This window comes from Ornithodoros turicata, chromosome 2 (assembly GCF_037126465.1).
Source record: "Ornithodoros turicata isolate Travis chromosome 2, ASM3712646v1, whole genome shotgun sequence".
NCBI lineage: Eukaryota > Metazoa > Arthropoda > Arachnida > Ixodida > Argasidae > Ornithodoros > Ornithodoros turicata.
The window spans coordinates 104946978-104965555 of record NC_088202.1 but is presented as its reverse complement, the minus strand read 5'-3'; the positions used below and the strand labels follow the sequence as shown (position 1 = coordinate 104965555).

General features: G+C 46.7%; 1 protein-coding gene across 1 annotated transcript; it reads left to right on the top strand.

Moving 5' to 3' along the window:
* Window positions 1–966: 966 nt before the first annotated feature.
* Window positions 967–18053, top strand: LOC135385906 (major facilitator superfamily domain-containing protein 6-like). The gene is made up of 8 exons (XM_064615523.1): window positions 967–1078; window positions 3927–5260; window positions 7225–7494; window positions 9095–9191; window positions 14555–14716; window positions 14852–15145; window positions 15663–15853; window positions 16008–18053. Exons 2-8 carry the CDS (start codon window positions 4034–4036, stop codon window positions 16149–16151), a joined length of 2385 nt encoding a protein of 794 aa, XP_064471593.1. The 5' UTR covers window positions 967–1078; window positions 3927–4033; the 3' UTR covers window positions 16152–18053.
* The last annotated feature ends 525 nt before the right edge of the window (window positions 18054–18578 follow it).

The following is an 18578-nucleotide window of genomic DNA, read 5'->3' as shown; positions in this document are numbered from 1 at the left end:
GCGTTTGCGCTTAGCTGGGCGTATGGATTCTGTGAGATCGATGTGTTGGTGATCGAATGCGAAGACCTCTTGCTCCAGGGACTGGGTATGTCAGCCCACCGTTGAACCTTGTCAAAGTTGCAGACGGCTACCGCACGCTCAAGACTTCGCGTCACATACTCGTGCATTGTCAGAGCAACGCCCGAACCTAGATTTGTCGGTCAGCACCACAAGACACGAAGGCCTCCCCACAATGGCCTGACACGACTGCCGAGAATTCAGCAAGATCTATGCCCGGCGCGGGGTCGCAAAGCCATTCCCTACCCGATGCCGGCCTGACAGATATGTAATGTGGGCCCTCGAACAGGTCCGATCAAAACGGAAACGACCCATAAGGAAAATAAATTGCGGAGCCCAAGCGCAACGATTGCATTGCGACGTGGTATTTTCCCTTGTTATTTCGCGGGCTTTCTACATAAAAATCGAGTCTTAACGTCACCGAGTGTTGCGTTGGTTTCCTTCGGGTAGAGCGCTCTGTCTTTGCAAAATCATGCGTGTTAAATAGGACACCCCTTCATGTATTCAAGTAACGGGGTAGTTTCGGCGCGTTGGTATAAGAGTCAACCAAGATTACAAGTGCGAAGGAACAGAGACAGAAAGGACCAGACACAGACAGGAATGCCTGTCCGTGTCTAGTCCCTTCTGTCCCAGTTCCTTCGCAGTCGTAATCATGGTTGATGTATTCAAGCTTGCGTTCCCGTTGCACAACTTCTGGGATGCGAAACGACAACGAAGCTTATTCAGCGTGGCAGCTGCAACACATGCGAAGGAGTCACAAGTCATTAAACATGTATATATGCTGCCTTTATTTCACATTCGAAAGCGTCTGCAACTAGCACCTCAAGGCACACACGCACGGGAGGAAACCGCGCATCATACTCTCGCTTCGACCGCCGCGCGGCCCCACCGCGGAAAAAGTAGCTCCCGCGCACGCGCACTCCCTTTGTGAAGCAGTCTGAGATCCAAGCGCAGCTGCCTGATACTCACGCTGTCGCGGACCAAAGAAACCCGCAGCGCAGGAATCCCGCAAAGAACACCGGTGAGTGACAACTTCTGCTTCCCTGACTTTGAGAGTCCAAATGCACGTTATTGCTCAGTTATTTCGCAATGCAGTGTTCAACTGCGGCGTAGTTTTTCCCGTACGACACTGGGAAGGTCAAGGAAACGGGGCGGCCAAAATCGATAGAGGAGGGAATCTAGAGGCGAAAAACAGAAAGAGGGGATTCACAGGTATACAGACGTGTACTTGCGAGAGGATTATATCTTCGCAGTAATATATTCCACCATTTCCTTCTTTCGATAGCGTATGCAAATGAGGCATGGGCTTCAGTGTACGGTACGTTGTTTTTCTACCAGCACCTCTGAACGTACCGTAGGAGTGACTTGCCATAAACTGATATTGGGGATTCGGAGACAGAAGGGGTTGACCTACACTCCGAAATTAAGTTAACTCGGCGTTACTGGCGCTCAGTGAGTCGAAGCGATCAGTCAGTGAGTCAGTGACGGTTTTGAAAACAGCCCTCCTTCATCGAACTGAAATTTTGTCATGTATTCATTGACCTACATCTCATGGTGCGACTGCTAACTTTCACAGTATGCAGATGCGTAACGCGTGTAAATCAGCCGGGTTCAATAAATAATTGAGTCGGTTTCGATCGCAACTGACGGAATTCGGTTGAGAAGCGCCATTGTGCGTGTGGCGATTCCAGAGGACGGGCTTTATTTAGCGTCACATCTCCTGCTGGCCTTTCCATGCAAGATCCGCAGCTATTAATGCCCTGTGCTATGGAACTTGATGCAATGCATTAAGAGGATTAAGATGAGGAGACAAAGGGGAATGAGCTCAGGCCAACCGCAGGAAGTAGAAGGCGTCATGCACATCCGGACGTGTTTATCGAAAGCGATGACGGCCACGCTACCTATACTTACATTGTCGTAACTTTGTTGTGTAGTATTACATGGGTAATGCCTTGTAGTCATTAATGATCACGGCTACGTTGCTTACTGTCGTCTTCTGCTGATGTAGGGTTGTTTGTCCAACTGCCAAAACCAAACTAAAAAATATGTATTTATTGACACCAACGGTCACAGGGGCAGTTATGTCAGTCGTAAAACTGCGGATATCTAGTATGCGAAGGTTTCTGGTCACGAAACTAGATCTACCTCCATTGGTAAATTTCATTCTTGATTACAAACACGCACACTCTGATTACGCCCGGACATCTGGCACCGTGGTGCTTTCTGAGCAACATGATGATGATGATGTTGTTGGTACCTCTTATATTGTCTGTGGTTCCGAATGTGCCCAACATGTCAGCGATGCCATAGGGCCTGAGCCTGAAATAGGGGCATCTGCACCTTTATCGATAGGGGATGATCGGCTGCCGCGCTCAGCACGTCTTTTGTATTCTTGCAGTTTGGAGGGATCCTAGTTTTGCACGTGCGATCCGTATCAGGTGATTGCTTCACTTTATAGCGATGTCCAAGATGCAGCGGTGCTAAAGAAGTTCTTGGTTAATCATCCCCCTTCACAGATTCGTTATGCTACAATATTCGGTGATTGGCCACCCCACTGCGTTTGAACGTGGGTGCAGTAAATGTCCTACATGAGACAGAAATGGAAACCCAGATGGTGAAAGCGCTAAAGCACATCTTGCATACCCATTCAAACTATCGTAGCAACATCGAACTGAGCACTACTTGAAGCCCCGTCAATTATCTTTTATGCTTACGTCCACGTACGACACTATGCTCGTCCGTTCGCGAGGACTTCCGCCCTTTGTTTCAGACTGGGTAGACTATGGCAAGCTCTCCTTGAAAGTTCTGCTGGTTGCCGGCAGGGGCGGATCCAGACCCTCGGTTCGGAGGGGCGGATTCTTTGTCGGAGCGCGTAGTGGGGGAGGGGCGAGAGGAAAACCCAATGTATAAACTGACGAGTTTTTTTTTTGGGGGGGGGGGGAGGGGGAGGCGATCGCCCAACCGCTCCCCGGATCCGCCACTGGTTGCCGGTAGTTCTGCTTAGACGTGCGGCTGATGTCTTGTAGAAACTGTTCGAATTTCGATTGGTGAAGCATACGTTTTCTGAGCCCGTGCACTTCCGGTTACAAGGCCTTAAAACTATTCGGGACACTCACTGCTGAGATCACGTGCCAAATTATGAGACAGCTGCAAATAGAGGAACAGAGTCCTGTTGTCACGTGTACTGCTGTGAGGCCAACAGCACAGGTCAGCACAAGAAAGTTTAATACTCCTTTGGGAGAGAAAGTGTTTGACGTGTGCACAGGATAGTTAGTGAGTGCTGCCAAATAGCAGTATTTGTATAGACTGCGTAGCCTAAAATTTAAGTTTCTCGAAGTGCGTGTACGCATATTTGTATTCCTTGCTTCTCTCTGTTCCTTATTTGAACACGGTCGGGAACTACACGGCCCTCTGATGACCCTGAGGGCTGGCCTACGTTGAGGGTGGTGTGCTGACTCTGATTTACCAAGCACATCGCAGTGGTGCACTGACATGATCCAAAATACCTAAAATTGTGGCATCCTGAAACTCCAAGTATCTGATTATGACATCCATGGTCTTGTGTATCATTCGTTGCGTAGTTGAATCATTAGATACGTGAAAATTATCAAATGTGAAAAACTCTCCTTCTTAGTTGAGTACCGGGGCTCACAACAGTGCAACAACATCGCATGTGCATATGAAGGCATGCCTCTTCTTTCTTGTTTTATTTGCAGATTTCCAAAGTAATTTCCGTACCTTACTTCAATAACACAGAGAGAGAGAGAGAGAGAAATACATGATGACGATGATATGGGGAACACAGAAGTGCAATATTACTACACCGTATGCCGCACAGTCTGTTAACGTACTGTTGCATATACCCACAGGATAGACGGGACCATCACGAAGAATCCTCCTTCCGATTCAAGCTCAATATGTCGGTTGGAAACTAAAACTATCTGTACCTGGGCCATCACATTTGAAGTTCCTTGTAATGGTCGAGATGAAGACCTTGGAAGACGAGAGCGGTGGCGTGCAATATGATGTCGACAACACGGGTAGTTATCAGCAGCAACAACAACAGCAGCAGCAACAGAACAAACCAAATCTACCGCCGCAACCAAGGGACTTTGTGGACGGGTTTCTGACGAGCATTAACCAAGACCTTCTGGTCGCTAAGACGTTTTACTTTTTCTTCTTCTCAGCGTTTGGGTCACTTTTCCCACTACTCGCCGTGTACTTCAAACAAATGGGTATGAATGCCACACAAAGCGGGATCCTAATTGGTATTCGACCACTCGTGGAGTTCATAAGCGCTCCCATGTGGGGTGGAATTGCGGATCGATTCAAAAAAGGCAAACTGATCCTGCTGGGATCTCTCGCCTGTTGGATCGTATTCACGCTCTCTTTAGCGTTCGTCCAACCCGCTGCGTCGTCTTGCATCGACTACAACGACACACACCACGTGCTCTATGCTCCCAACACTGGTGGAAGGGATAAGAGGAGCGTGTCTTCGTTGATGGAGTTTTTGTCCGAAGATCAACTCGACATGGTCCAGAAGAGAGCAAGGACAACTTCAACTCCACCTGTTTCTGGGATAAGGCTTCGTAATAAAGAAAAGCAACTTCCGCCTAACTACGTTGTAGGAAAGTCTCCGAACACCGTGGAGTACACGCTCAATTACAACCAGGAACAACACACGTCTTACATATCGCCACCATTTAGTTCAATTGTGTACAAGTACGAGGATGTGCAGTCTGTATTTTTCCTCCTTCTGCTGCTTGTGGTGCTTGGAGAGTATTTCAGTGCTCCCGCTATAACTCTTGCCGATTCGGCGACATTGTCCTACTTAGGTGAGGACACCGACAACTATGGTCGACAACGTATGTTCGGTTCTCTTGGGTGGGGACTTGCCATGTTCTTCGTCGGTATTGCGCTGGATCATTCGACATCATTTCCGAACCACCCTTGTGGGCCGTACGAGAATGAACGCAACTACACCATCTGTTTCGCTACATTTTCCGTGTTAATGGGCTGTGCTTTCATATCGGCGACGCAGCTCAAATTTGAGTACGTACCAGGGCCCGAAGATAATATTGTGATGAAGCCCGTAGTGATGAACAGCGATGCCAGTAAGCCTATTACCATCGAGGACATCGCACCGGGGATACCCGCTGCAAGACAGCCAGAGAAAGAAGAAAAGGTTCCAGAAACGGCAAAGGTAAGTGGAAGTATATTTGCTAGCAAAGGAACGGCCATAAAAGTGCCTTCTTCCTTTTTTTACTTTCATTATAACAACATTTTTACACTCATAGAAGCTGCTCACCTGTGGCATGCCATTGAAACAACGAAATTTTCAGTACGGAAAAGCATTTCCGCTTCCTACGTAAACTCGCACACTTTCGTGTGCATTGTAATTCTCAATCAATAATGGGTTTTAGTGCATCGTACGATATCACCTTTGCGTACGTAAGGGACAGCTTTGGTGGTTCCGCGCACACGCAAAACGTAAGGGGAGTTCCACGCGCAGTTCACGCAGAAACACCACGCCATCCCTTAAAGTAGCACAGAAGTAATTTTTAACACCCTGTTTTCTTCCTATAAAACTGTTAAGTAGACCAGTAAGATGCACCATGCGAAGTAATTCACACCACAGAGTGATAATTATCGCGGGCATTGAATTTAAAGTACGCCGCAAAAAGCGACCGTGCGCAACGGTGGTGAAGAGCAGTATCAGCCTGCGATCTGCCTGGAACCTCCCGCCGACGCTATAAGGAGAACGCTCGCTGATTGGTCTAGAATGTTGTCTGCTACTCCTCCGTCGTCTGCTGCTTGACTGTTCGGGGTTCTGAAAAAGCCTTTCTCCTGGCTCGGTAATGATTCGGCTGCTCCTTCTATCCCCAATTCTCCGGGAGAACTGGCTAAACTGGTTTATGGCGGCAAAGGGGTAAGGCGCTGAACCCCACTGACCGGCGAACCAGAACGAGTTCTCCTTATAACGTCATCGGTGACGTGGCATCATACCTTCTCCTCCTCATAATACCCGGAGTGGCGAGTTAAGGGTGAAGGCACGGACCCATGTTTATGTGAGTTTCTTTCTGGGAAACAAATTCCACACATAAAAACCTTTAGCGCCATTCGGTAAAATGACACACACACTTTCATCAGACGTCTTAATCTGAACATTTTTTTGATGGCCCTCTGTACTACTTTAAGGCCAGTTCTCACATACAGCGCTTCGCTTTATAGCGCTAGAAAATAGCTATCAAAATCTAGCGCTGTTTTTTGGCTTGCCGTTCTCACATACAACCGAGCACATAGCGCTATCCTGCTGGGGTCAGGGGATATCTCGTTGCGACGTGATGCACCGGTACTACGGTCTTTATCAACAACGATCCGCACGGTCTCAACACTGTCCGCGTCGGGGGAGGGGGGGATATGTTTATTGAAACAAAAAAGCGAGGAAAGGTTAGTCAGGCATAGGCCGACTTGCCGTCGGGTATCCGCAGCATGAAGGGGGATGACACATTCGATGCTGTGATCGCGATACCAAACTATAGTAACCAAACACCCATGCATTGGCAGATGAAACTCGTGGCCATTTTCATGTCGTCGTCGTCGTCGCCTTCCATTCTTGCTGCTTCGAGTGATCGGAAGCAAAACAGACCCCAGCTTCCGCGACGTCACGGCTGAAAGAAGGTCACGATTGGTTAACGCAGACTCACCGCTCAATATAGCGCTAGAAAAGTTGAACGGGGCTCTACTTCGACAAGAGCGGTTTTATAGCAGTTCGCAGCAATGCGAGGAGGAAAATATAGCGCAATTTTCTAGCGCTATGTAGCAAAGTGCTATATGTGGGAACTGGCCTTTACTAGCGCCATAGCGTATACGATGCACTGAAACTCACTACTGATGGGCGAACTCACGGTTGCTTTGCATTTAGCGGCAAAATAAATTCCGTAAATAGCATTAGAAATCCTTCTATCGCCACTCAGCCTTACTCATTATGTCATAAAAGGTATTTCTGAAGTTTTGTATCTGGGAAAATGTCTGTGTGTCCACAATCTTCGAGAGGAAGCACAGAATGACATGCACGATTCCATGTGTACGTTGAAGCGCGATCCATACTACCAAGTACAACAATATTTTACAATATTGAGATTGTACTTGTAATTTTTGTCGCAGAGCACTGTGTTTGCACAGACAACCCGAAAGCTTCCAGAGTGGTTCGCCGTCTTGCGTACATTTGCGAACCTTCGCTACGGAGCGTTCCTGTACGTCACCTGGTTCATGGGTTTTGGAATCGGACTGGTATTCACCTTCCTCTTCTGGCACCTGCAGGACCTAGGAGGAACGCCGACGCTCTTCGGCGTCGCTTCCGTCATCAATCACGTCTCGGAAATATTCGCCTACTTTTTCAGCTTTCGCTTCATTCGGCAGATAGGTCATGTCAAGGTAACCCCCGACCTTCATGTGTGCACTCACGACATTTCTAGTATCTTGTAGTATCGTATTGCTAGACCATCGGGTATGTAACCTCGCTTCCTTGGTGCCTGTAGAGCTCTACCATCTTACTGTGCACACTATGAAGCACACGTCGGGAAATATGACCTTCAGGGAGCCAGATGCAGTTGACCGAGCGCCTATTTTGCCGCCGAGTTGACGGTATTGGAGGCAATGATGTATGAGGGTGACCTAAAGCATGCCATCTCGCGTGACTTAGCCAGGGGGTGGTAGCGCAGTTCGAGCTGCTCGAACATGAATACCGCATAATGATGTCTTGCGCAATGAAGGCGTCCCAGGACGTATGGACGTCTGTAGGCCTTTGTCTTTCGTTAAAATTGGTAGCATAGTGACGTAATAATCACAGAGCAACAACTTTAGGTATAGGTAACGGCGTGTCTTGATAAATGACTTATTAGAGAGATTTATGTCGAATTCGGGTGGCCATTTCGTGGCAACTTTTTTTGCCAGATACCGAGCAGTCATGTTCGCTTGGTCAAAGCGAAGCAATCTCGCATGTCCGTTTCGCGCTTTCCGAGCTTCTGGAATTTGCTAGGTAGCACTTTTTTCGCCCTGTCTCCAAGTGACCGAGCAGCGGGTTGCCCAGCTATATCCGGTGTCGTCACATCCGCACTGCAACGGTGGCGAGTGCCCTCATTGGCCCGTACGTCGAAGTTCACGTGGTTAAGCAGACGGCGGAACCCGAAGACAGGTGACCGCGATGCCCCTAGGGTGATCTAAGCGTCTGAGACTGCTAGATTCACTCATGTTCGGGTGTCAACGGTCACGCGGTCCAGCTCAAGCGCCAACCTAGCAATTTCCGAGCGCTAGGCCGTGTTGCCATGAATGAAATCACCACTCGAATTCGCCATTAGTAGGTCCTACGCACTCTACGAAAAAGAAAGGATAACTCAAGATGTCAAATCAAAGATCAGAAAGGTGATGTCGTAGATTCGAAACGAGGAACGTGACTGGCTTATCGTTTTTTTCGGAATCGTTATCGCGAACACCTTCCGATCGACTAAAACTCGCTGTTTGTACCACACTGGATAAAAATATTGATTATCCTCATTTTACCTCTTTACCGTGAACATACAACGCCTTCTTTAGCTTTTCACACACTCTAACCCTTTTTTGCACTACTACTAAAGTTGCAATTCTTTTTCTCTTTCGTTTTTGTTTTTTGTGGTACATACTCTATTCCAGGGAATGGGCAAAGAAGAACTACTTTACGTGGGACCAAACTTGATAAGGGGCGCGGGAGAAACGCTGTATTCGGAAGCGATGAGAAGGTGGTACACAAATGGTAACTAACTTTCTAGGAATTAAATAGACAAGGTCGATAGGCGTGCCCTCGGGAAGGATCCGCGATGGGAGTTGGATGCTATTTGCGGGAGCAGTGGCATATTTAAAGATGCATGAATTTATCGAATGAAACTGTCTTGGTTTAAATGAGCGCGTCTGATGTGACGATTTCTGTCGAAGTGTTCTTCTTAAAAAAAAAAAAAAAAACGGTCTGGGTGTTTTAGCGTTTCTAAAATTATTTTTGCAGGTGCTCTGTATTGGACTCTTTGGTAATGTCTGCCGCTTCCTCTATATCTCTTGGTTGAAAAATCCCTGGTGGGTTCTGCCCTTTGAATTCATTCAAGGTTGGTAAGCTCCACATCGTCTCTTCCCTAACACACCTGTATGTGTCTTCATGCATTCATGCGTCACTAATACAGCGAATCGTTCAAACCCTTTCGTGCACAGGTATGAAAAGAGCTTTCATGTTTCCATGCTCAGCATTAGATAATAGTTGTGATTACCTTGTTCATTATGCGTAACGATACGAGCTTTAGCTCGCTAACACGCTCAAAAAATATGTACGTCCCTCACTGTCTCAAAAGTAGGAAAATATCTTGTAATGTGAACGGCACATGTATGTTAGCGTCCAAAATATAAACAAAGAAATAAGATTGGAAACAAGCAGTTCTCACTGCACTTTTTTCAATGTTTTAAACTAAGGTTTAGAAGGTACATGCATTGCTTGTAAACACTACACGCTTTGTATACTCTCCTGCTGTTTTCGTCTTTGTACTTGCTTTCACATGAACATATCAATGTCCGGTACTCCCCGTTCATCGATGTCAAGATGTTCCTATAGACGTTCTCGAACGTTACCTTAAATTTTTGAAAATGGATCTAAATATGGCAGATATCCCGGAATCCCTCTACTTCCGTTTCCCAGCTCCTTCGTGGAGCGGTGAATGCCGTTACCAAGGAAACGCGTGTTCACTGCCTGGCTCCTGTGTGACCGACCTGGTCTTTTGTTCTCCTCCCCCGAGATCTGCAACGAATGAGTTTGTTTTGCTCACGTTTTATTTGTCAATGATAGGTACGAACATAATGCATAAATTCAATGAAAGTGCATATGCATCATAGCTGGTATGCATCTAACATATTAAAAACAGAGCTATATTAAGACACGAACTCACAGAGTGGTAGGGACTGGACGAGACAGAGACTGGTACTTCAGTTCATCAGGATCTTGTAAGGTATTTACAGGGCGTCCTTTTTCTATCATTTACATAATTTTTATAACAAAGCTATTAGAGCTTCCCATATGCGGTTTTCACAGTGGGCTATGCTGCCAGGCGAACATTCTGTGTGTGTTTGTAGGGGGTATGTCTAGTGGAAAAAAAAAAAGTGAGAAAAGATCCTGTGGGAAATAGCACGTAACAATTGGACAACAAACTACCTTGAACTCATTCATTAACTTAGTAATTGGGTGTCTTCGGGGAAACACGAGATAGCAGCATTGGAGCCAGTCGTTATTTAAACCCATCCTCTTTTTAATTATCCTGACACGAGCACGTACATTGTGAGATAAATAGACAAATTTTGCTATGCAAATGAGACGAAAACTGAAACCACGCATTTCTCAAGCGCGAAAAGAGAGAAATGGGTTCGCGTCGGAGGGCCACGTAGCGATCGAGCTGATCGGAATAAACGCAGATCTGTTGGCCGGATAGATCGCTCTCCGGCCCAGATAAGCCGAAGCGATGTCGCTTCTGCGCTCAAGAAGAGCGTATTTTCGGTTGCGGCTCATTTGCATACCAAATTTTGGCACTTTGAGATGCAAAGTGCCAAAATTTGGTATGCCAAAATTTGGTATCCTGAAAACGAGTACGTACTCGTTTTCAGGATATATATTTTTTTAAAAAGAGGGTGGGTTTAAATAATGATTGGCTCCGATCCTGCTGTTTCGCATTTTCGCGGAAACATCCAATTGAAAAGTTCATTAACCAATTTTAGGCGATTAGTCGCCCAGAGTTACATAATCTTTCTCTCGGGATGTCCGCCTGGCATCGTAACCCGCTCTCAGGGCTTTTTTTGTATCTGTAACAAAAAAAAAAAGAAGAAAGAGAACCTGTATTATGTCGTCTAATAATAATAAATGGTAGGGCGCAGAAGAGCAACAAGTAACGCTGACAGCGAGGTTTTGACGATCACAGTCATACATAGGCAGACATTATCTAGTAGCAACGGTGGTCTTAAGCAGCACACTGGGTATGTGCAGTCTATACGCACGCCTGATCTTGTCTGCTCTCAAGTTTATGCTCAGTATAATTTTGTTCTATGCGCCCGATTCAAAGTAGCTCAAGGTGTTCACTGTCCTTATACCGCTAACGTGAGCTGTCCATATATTTCTACGTGTCATTTGAACAAAGCTCTAGTTCCCTCCTCAGTACGTACCCTTGAAAATTCGCATAGGTAGTGCAACTACGGACAGATTTCGGCATAAGCTCAGGTTTACTTGTTTGCTAGGGGCGTACTACGTTGGGATGTACGTATTACGAAAGTTACTACGGCTGAATCGAAGCTGAACGTGCGTTCCTTCTACCAACTGTTGTCATTTAGAAATGCTTACATTATAGCATACAGAGCCGTGTCGTCATACTTGTAATAGGTCAAAGATGTGGGAATGAACTTCGCTTAGCGTTCCCCTGAAATGGGCACAGCCAAACACAATCCCAAACATTACATCACTACACATCCGAACATGTATTTGCAGCACAACTGTGTCTGCATTTCCAGAGCATTGTAACTGCTTGAGGTTCAAGCACTTTTGGGACTAGAAAAGTTCTCTTCGTTGCAGCATGGAAAGGTTGTAAAAGAATGCCATTGCGACGTAAGGCTGTGTAACAAGCTCCTCGATTTTAAGGCATAGCAGTATCTCATCTCCCTCTCTGCAGCATCACCAGCGTGCATCTCCCTCTGGTTGCTATGCGCGAATACGTCAAAAAAGAAAGAAAAAGAAAGGAAAAGTGTAGAGGAAAGGGTTTAACTGGAATGCACTAACTATGACTCGCGACTCGCTAATGCAAAATCGACCAGTCCTCGCCACTGAGAAAAAAAAAAAAAAAAAAATTCCCCGCCTATAATGCGCTTTTATATACACCGGCGCCTATTTCTCATCCTGGCACTTATCATGTGCGCTGTCGTTTAGCTTCCTCGCGATGGACTTTTTTTTTCCCTTTCGCTCCAGGGATGTCTATCATTTTTTTAAATATATCGTTGAGCTTTATTTTATTGAGACGGCACCCTCTTATCATTCATTCCTAACCTTTCATCTTTCCATTGCCGCCCTAAAAGGAAAAGAACACGTAGCCTACTATCTCCATGGCAACAGGAGGAGATGCCTTCCCTCACGATGTCTCCACAGTTTCTGCCGAGACGAAAAGCGATGATGAATTTGGAAAAGTGAAAGATAGAGTGCACTATCGTTCAGAGTGGCACTCGAGGCAGGCCCTAGCCCTTAGTAGAAGAAAAGGAATGGGCACTGGAATATCTCCCGCAGAGCCATTTCACCGAATTATTGCTCGAAAATTAAAAATATTTGGTGCTCTCTGCTCTCTCTATATATAAGTTGTCTCGCTGGGTCTATATGCAACAAACTGTTAAACGACGCAACATAAACGCGACTGCCTGTCTGTTGATTTACGGAGCGGAAAGCTCCAACACACGGTGCTGGAGGCAATGTTTACCTCCCTTGCGTTGCTACCCTTCTCGGCCGTGATCGAACCCTTGACCTTAAGCTCAGCGAGCCGGCAAGTTAGCGGTCGTTTCTGTCTTGGCACTAATATACATATTGGACAACAATGGTGCAAAGACAAAACACAATGTATGTACACACCAAACGGTCACAGTACTATACCAGCTCCCGTCACTGCCGTCTCTGACGACGACGAACATGTGGGACATTTTCGATTTGGTTTCATTAAAAAGAAATCCCCACTTCCCATTACAATTGCTGTGCGCTTTAACTATCCTTCAGTGTGCATTGGGAAATGCCATCTGAGGGGGTGGGGATATATTTATTAGACGAAAGGGGAAAAAAACGGGGGAAAGGTCAGCCAAACGGGACGTCGGCTTGCTTGCGTGCAGGCCGATGTGACTGGGCACCCATTGGAAACACAGGCTATGACCCGAGGATAGAAATCGGTTACATGTTGCGACAATCATGGTGTCTAGGCCGCCGATTGTTCTGGAACAATAGTTTGCTAGAACGTCTAGCGCCGTCTTACTGTCCGTGAACACAGTCCAAGCGCCAGGCGTTGATCCCGCTATGTGGTTCAACGCGGTCAGTATGGCGAAGAGCTCGGACTCGGTAGATGACGTTTCATAGGGGAGCCTGTGCACCACTTCAAGGTTTTCATGTGGGATATAAAAGGCTGCTGTTGATCCGTCTTGAGACACTGATCCATCAGTGCACACAGGGAGTCGTTGAGAGTACGCTGAGTTGAGGTGCTCCAGCGTAAGTTAGTGAGCAACAACTGGAGGTACAGAGTTTTTCTTCAGAAGACCAGGAACGTGGTCACATACAAGAGGCCGTCGAAGAGTCCACATTGGCGGGGCATAGGAACGTACTGATGGTGTGGTGGGGAGGTACACTTTCTCGCGGTCAACAGCAATACCAATGCTAAAGTCCGGACAGTTCATATCAATGAGCCGAAGATAATGGTATAGGGGTGCTGTGTGAGGTACCGCGCATATATCCGGAGTGTTTCCACATCTCGTAGGACGCCTGCTGGCGTTTCGCGTGCCTCTGCCAGGACAGAGTAGGTCTGTGTCGTTCGAGGAACTCCCAAACAGACGCGGAGGCTTCGGGCCTGAATATTGAGAAGCTCACGCTCTCCGGATATGCTGAGGCCGTGTAGGATAGGCAGGCTGTACCGCAGTGTGTCCAGAACCAACGCTGTGTGTATGTGACGGAGGTCAGCGCATGAAGGGCCCCACGACGATCCAGCAATGAAACGTAGAGCATTTACAAAACCGCTGGTCTTGGTGGTTATTGTTTTTACGTGCCATGACCATGTCATGCCTCTGTCTAATGTCACGCCAAGGTATTTGCAATGAGGTACAAAGTCCAGCGGTGTCCCATTGACGAACAATGGGTACCTTTGGAATAAGCCTCGGGTGAATACCATGGCAACGGTCTTAGCACGAGAGACCGATATGCCTCGGTCGGCAAGGTACTCTAAAATAGAGTCCAAGGCGCATTGTTACCGGCGTTGGACGGTATTTCGACGGGTGGCAGAGGTCCATATGCAGATGTCGTCTGCGTACAGGGTGATGCGGGTATGATCACGAAGCTGGGCGGGAAGCGAAGCCATGATAACATCTGAGGGATTCATACATTTCCTTCCGTAGAAGTCACAGTCTATGACATTTTTTCCTAAGATGGCCTTGCCGGCGTGACTTGAATTCGAATGGTAAAAAAGAAAGTAAGGAAAACTACTCCCATAATGAACACCCCTTCCCGCAAAAAAGAAAAAAAGAGAGAATTGAGTGTGGTATGAGTTGTCCTGGTATGAGTTGTCTTGGTATGAGTTGTCTTGGTATGAGTTGTCCTGGTATGAGATATCCTGGTATGAGTTGTCCCGGTATGAGATATCCTGGTATGAGTTGTCTTGGTAAAGTACAGATCTGTAATTTCATAAGCGTTCAACCCGTGTTTGACTTCCAGGAGTGACACATGCCGCTGTGTGGGCTGCCTGCTGCTCCTACATAACTCAGGCGACCCCCTCCAACCTGCGCTCTTCGGCACAAGGTGTCCTCCAGGGGCTCCATCATGGCCTGGGCAGAGGATGCGGAGCGGTCATTGGAGGAATTTTTGTCAACTATTTCGGTGACCGTTGTTGGACTCTCTTATTAAGAACATTTTTCAATTGGACGTTATTTCGTTTCCCGCTGGCCGCGACCTTTAGCTGTGACTTTTGATCAGATACGTTATTGTTCTTATTGTCCGTATTGTCCCTAACAGGAACGCAAATAACGTTCCGTGGCTACGGGTTCGCCTGCCTCATCGTACTAGGAGCCTTCGTATTTATCAACTACTACCGGAAAGACCGCGGGTTCTCAGCATTCCGGGACGAAGAGGAGCCAGGACTGGTCGTTGAGGAAACAGCACACTTGGCGCCCCACGGTGTACCAGCGAATCCAATGGCGCGCTCCCTTTCCAAGCAGAACCTCACTACAGAGACACCTCCTAGTCAGACTCAGAGCCAGGGGACTCAGGGATCCACGGGTTACCTCAACATTCCTGGGGGTGGACAAAGTAAGGTGCCGACCAAGATGATGTTATCGCACACGTGCAAATGATATCGCATGTTAATAGAGCCTCCCCGAGGCTAACATCCGCATGGGCGGGGTGACCGTGATGCCCCCCCCCCTTCTCGAAGCACTCTTTAAAGACTGCACAATAGCCAAAAAAAAGGGCTTAGAATCCGCATATGTGTCCTTCATCTTTAGCTCCGTATACATGACTGGTAATTTATTCTCTTCCGTAAATGTTCTGCACTTCAAAGCCCTACAAGTCTAACTGAAACCCAAAGCGAAACGGTGCAAAGTGATTCACAAAAAAATATATTCTAAATTCGGTCGTGGAGATTATCTCGGCTGTGACTTTATTGCCTAATATATGAGCTTCTGGACTCTCTTCCGTACGGCGCCCCCTCTTGGGAAGGCACCCGGGGCGGCTACCCCTCTCTCAGACACCTTGGAACAGTTCTACGTGCTAATACTGGATTGTGATCTGCAACGGAATATGACTGTGCACTGACTTAATGTTACAGCCCAGCAAGGATACGGCTCGACCTATTCCGACGTAACGCATCAGGCTGCCATGTCTCCAGAAGCACCTACAAGGAACGCGCGGTTAGGACGAAGTTCACTCGCTGCTGCCTTCAACCCGAAAGGCATTATGGCTCAGTCAGTCAGCCCAGAAGCAGCTTATAGCTACGATTACATCAAGAGAGACTTTGAGGTAAATACTACAGCACTTCGTATGCCTTTTATTGCCCTATGCAGTGACGCAGAGTTTAATGTTGCAAGGACAAACTTTGAATCGTGTTAATGCTCGTAAATAATGCCATGCTTTGTTATTTGCTGTTTCTAAGCTATGACTACTTGCTTTTCAGGCATACAAGGACATAACTTCCTTCCGGGAATGCGCACTAGATATCACTAATGCTGAAAAACTGCTGACAGCACCGTGCCCGAAGACTTCCACTTTTGCTCCGCAGCCGGACCGCAAAAATACAGCTGTTGCGTACGCGTGGTAAATGAACGTTTACATGCGACTAGGGCTGAGGGTATCCAGGGCACCTTGGCGGTGAAAGTGTGGCTTTCGCGAGATTGTTACTTTACTTGGTCTCCAGACAAAAACAGTACTTTTTGTGCAACTGCAGTTGAACATGCTTTGCGCACCATGGATCTGTACCCTTATGCAAAGCAGACTACCTAGTTTCAAGCAAAGTACTTAAATAGAACCGTATTTGGCGAAGTCGTGCTTCTGAGGACAACATAAAGGGGAAGAAAGTCAGGGAAGAAAAGACAAAGAGTATACCCTATAGTTCTGTGCATTCTAGCACACAGGTTGAGCCGCGAAACGGGTGGACTGCTATCATATCAGACTGCATATCAGACTGCATATCAGACTGCTGATATACAAAAGTCCAAAAGTCTACAACAAAAACAACACTTTATTTTGATGATGATGAGCGGGGTGTTTCATCGGAACATGCTGCGCTCTACCCCATTTCTCATTCAAAGTCACACTCAATGTTACCATTTTATGTACGTGTTGTCGATGAGCAGTAATCAGCTGGCACATCAAATTGCATCCATCCTTGTGAAAAAAGTCTAGGGGCAGCTGTATTGGCGAAGGTAAGCTAGAGTCGACTTATGTTACCAATTAATCGATAAGACTTGATTACGGTACAAGGCTGCGGGCACGCAAGAGGGTGGGGCAGCCGGGGATGGCGCCCCGTAGCCTGGGCCACTTCAGGGGTTCGCACGACCCAAGGGCTGTCGTAATCATATAAAGAAAAAATACTTGGACTGTGTTAGCAAGGCGTGAGGAGGGGGCCGGACATGACCCATCCACGGGACCCGTCATTTCTCTGCGGCAGTGCCTGCGGGCGAATATTTGCGAAGGTTTCAAATTTTTTTCATGTGTGAATGATAACAAAAAATACTGACGCCCACCTTGGGCGTGTAGTGAAATGATATCTCGTGAACATATCACAAAAAGTACGCCTCTACATACTATGGGAGGGGGGATATGTTTAATGCAAATAAAATAAAAAAACACTGCGATTTGTAGTAGAAAGGGGCAATTTTAAAATGTGCAGTGGGGGCACTACTAGCTTCTCAAACGCGACCCATGTGGACAATATTTTTTGTGCAAGTTCCGTTTTGCATTTGGTGGGTGCATGGGCGAAGGTAAGGAACTGGGATATGCCTTGAAATATGTGTCTCTTCTGTGCATTTTGTGCATCAGTAAGGTAAACTGACGCATGTTCCTAGAAATCCGTTACTCTCATTGTGAAAAAACAAAAAAATTGAAAGAGAGAAAGAGAACGAAAGAACGTGTCATAGGGACTCCCCGTCCGATTTCATATTCACTACCACAGGAAGTATTACGTTACGCAAAGAAAGCATATCTCTGGCGCCATCAAAGTTCTTTGGTGCGTCCTTCCGTAGCGTGTACTCAGGTTGGCGCTAAAATGCATTGCGATCAATATCCGTGTCTGCCAAAGCTGCTGTGTTTAACACCTTGTTTCTGCGATGTACATTGGAATCTCTTTGCGATGACGGCAGCACCTCTTTGAACTTCAGGAGAGCAGAACAAGGGCAAAATGGACCAAGAAGCTGCGAAGACGGCGCCGTTTCTTCGTCCATATCATCCTTGTTCTGAACTCCTCAAACTCAAGAAAATGCTATCGTTGACGCAATTACACCAGCTATCTTGTATGCTGATACCATGTTCTGCGGAATATTTTTGTAGTGCGCAACGGTAAAAATTCACTCTAAGACTGCATTATTGTCGCAAAACTCGGTTAACTGCAGTTACCAAAAACATATGTGCTGTGCGGAACAACACCTGCTTGCTGTGCTGATATGTGTTGAAGCCTTATGTGTGAACTATGATTGAACATAAAATTACCCCTGTTATGCGGATAGCACATTTGGTCGTGAGTTTGACAACATTATCCCGTGTTACGTCACCAACATTATTTCTCACGCGTGAAAGGAACGTCACCAGGCCCCTATGTCGCTTAACCACGTGTATCCTGCCATAAAGCAAATGGTTTCGAATCCTCTACAACTACATTGTTCGTTAGCTGAATGTGCTTGTACACGAGTAGATCATGAGAACAATACGTAGCACAACTTGTCGCCGGCGGCATCCTACCTTATAGCCTGGCCATCCGTACTGTGTGCCATCCGAATTATTTCCGACGTTCTTCTCCTCCAACAGTATCATCTTCAAAAACAAAAGAAACCATTTACATTTGATATACTAACTGTTGCCTGTTCATTGTTGCCTATGGATATTTTACTTTTATAGGCTAAACCCCTCGCGGTAGTAGCTAATAAGCCAGCTCTCCAGTGATGGTGGTTAACTGCATCAGGCCTTTGTGGTTTTACTCTGGTACGGAACCAGCATGGTTACATCCTCTTGTGATCATAAGCCTGTCCTCACT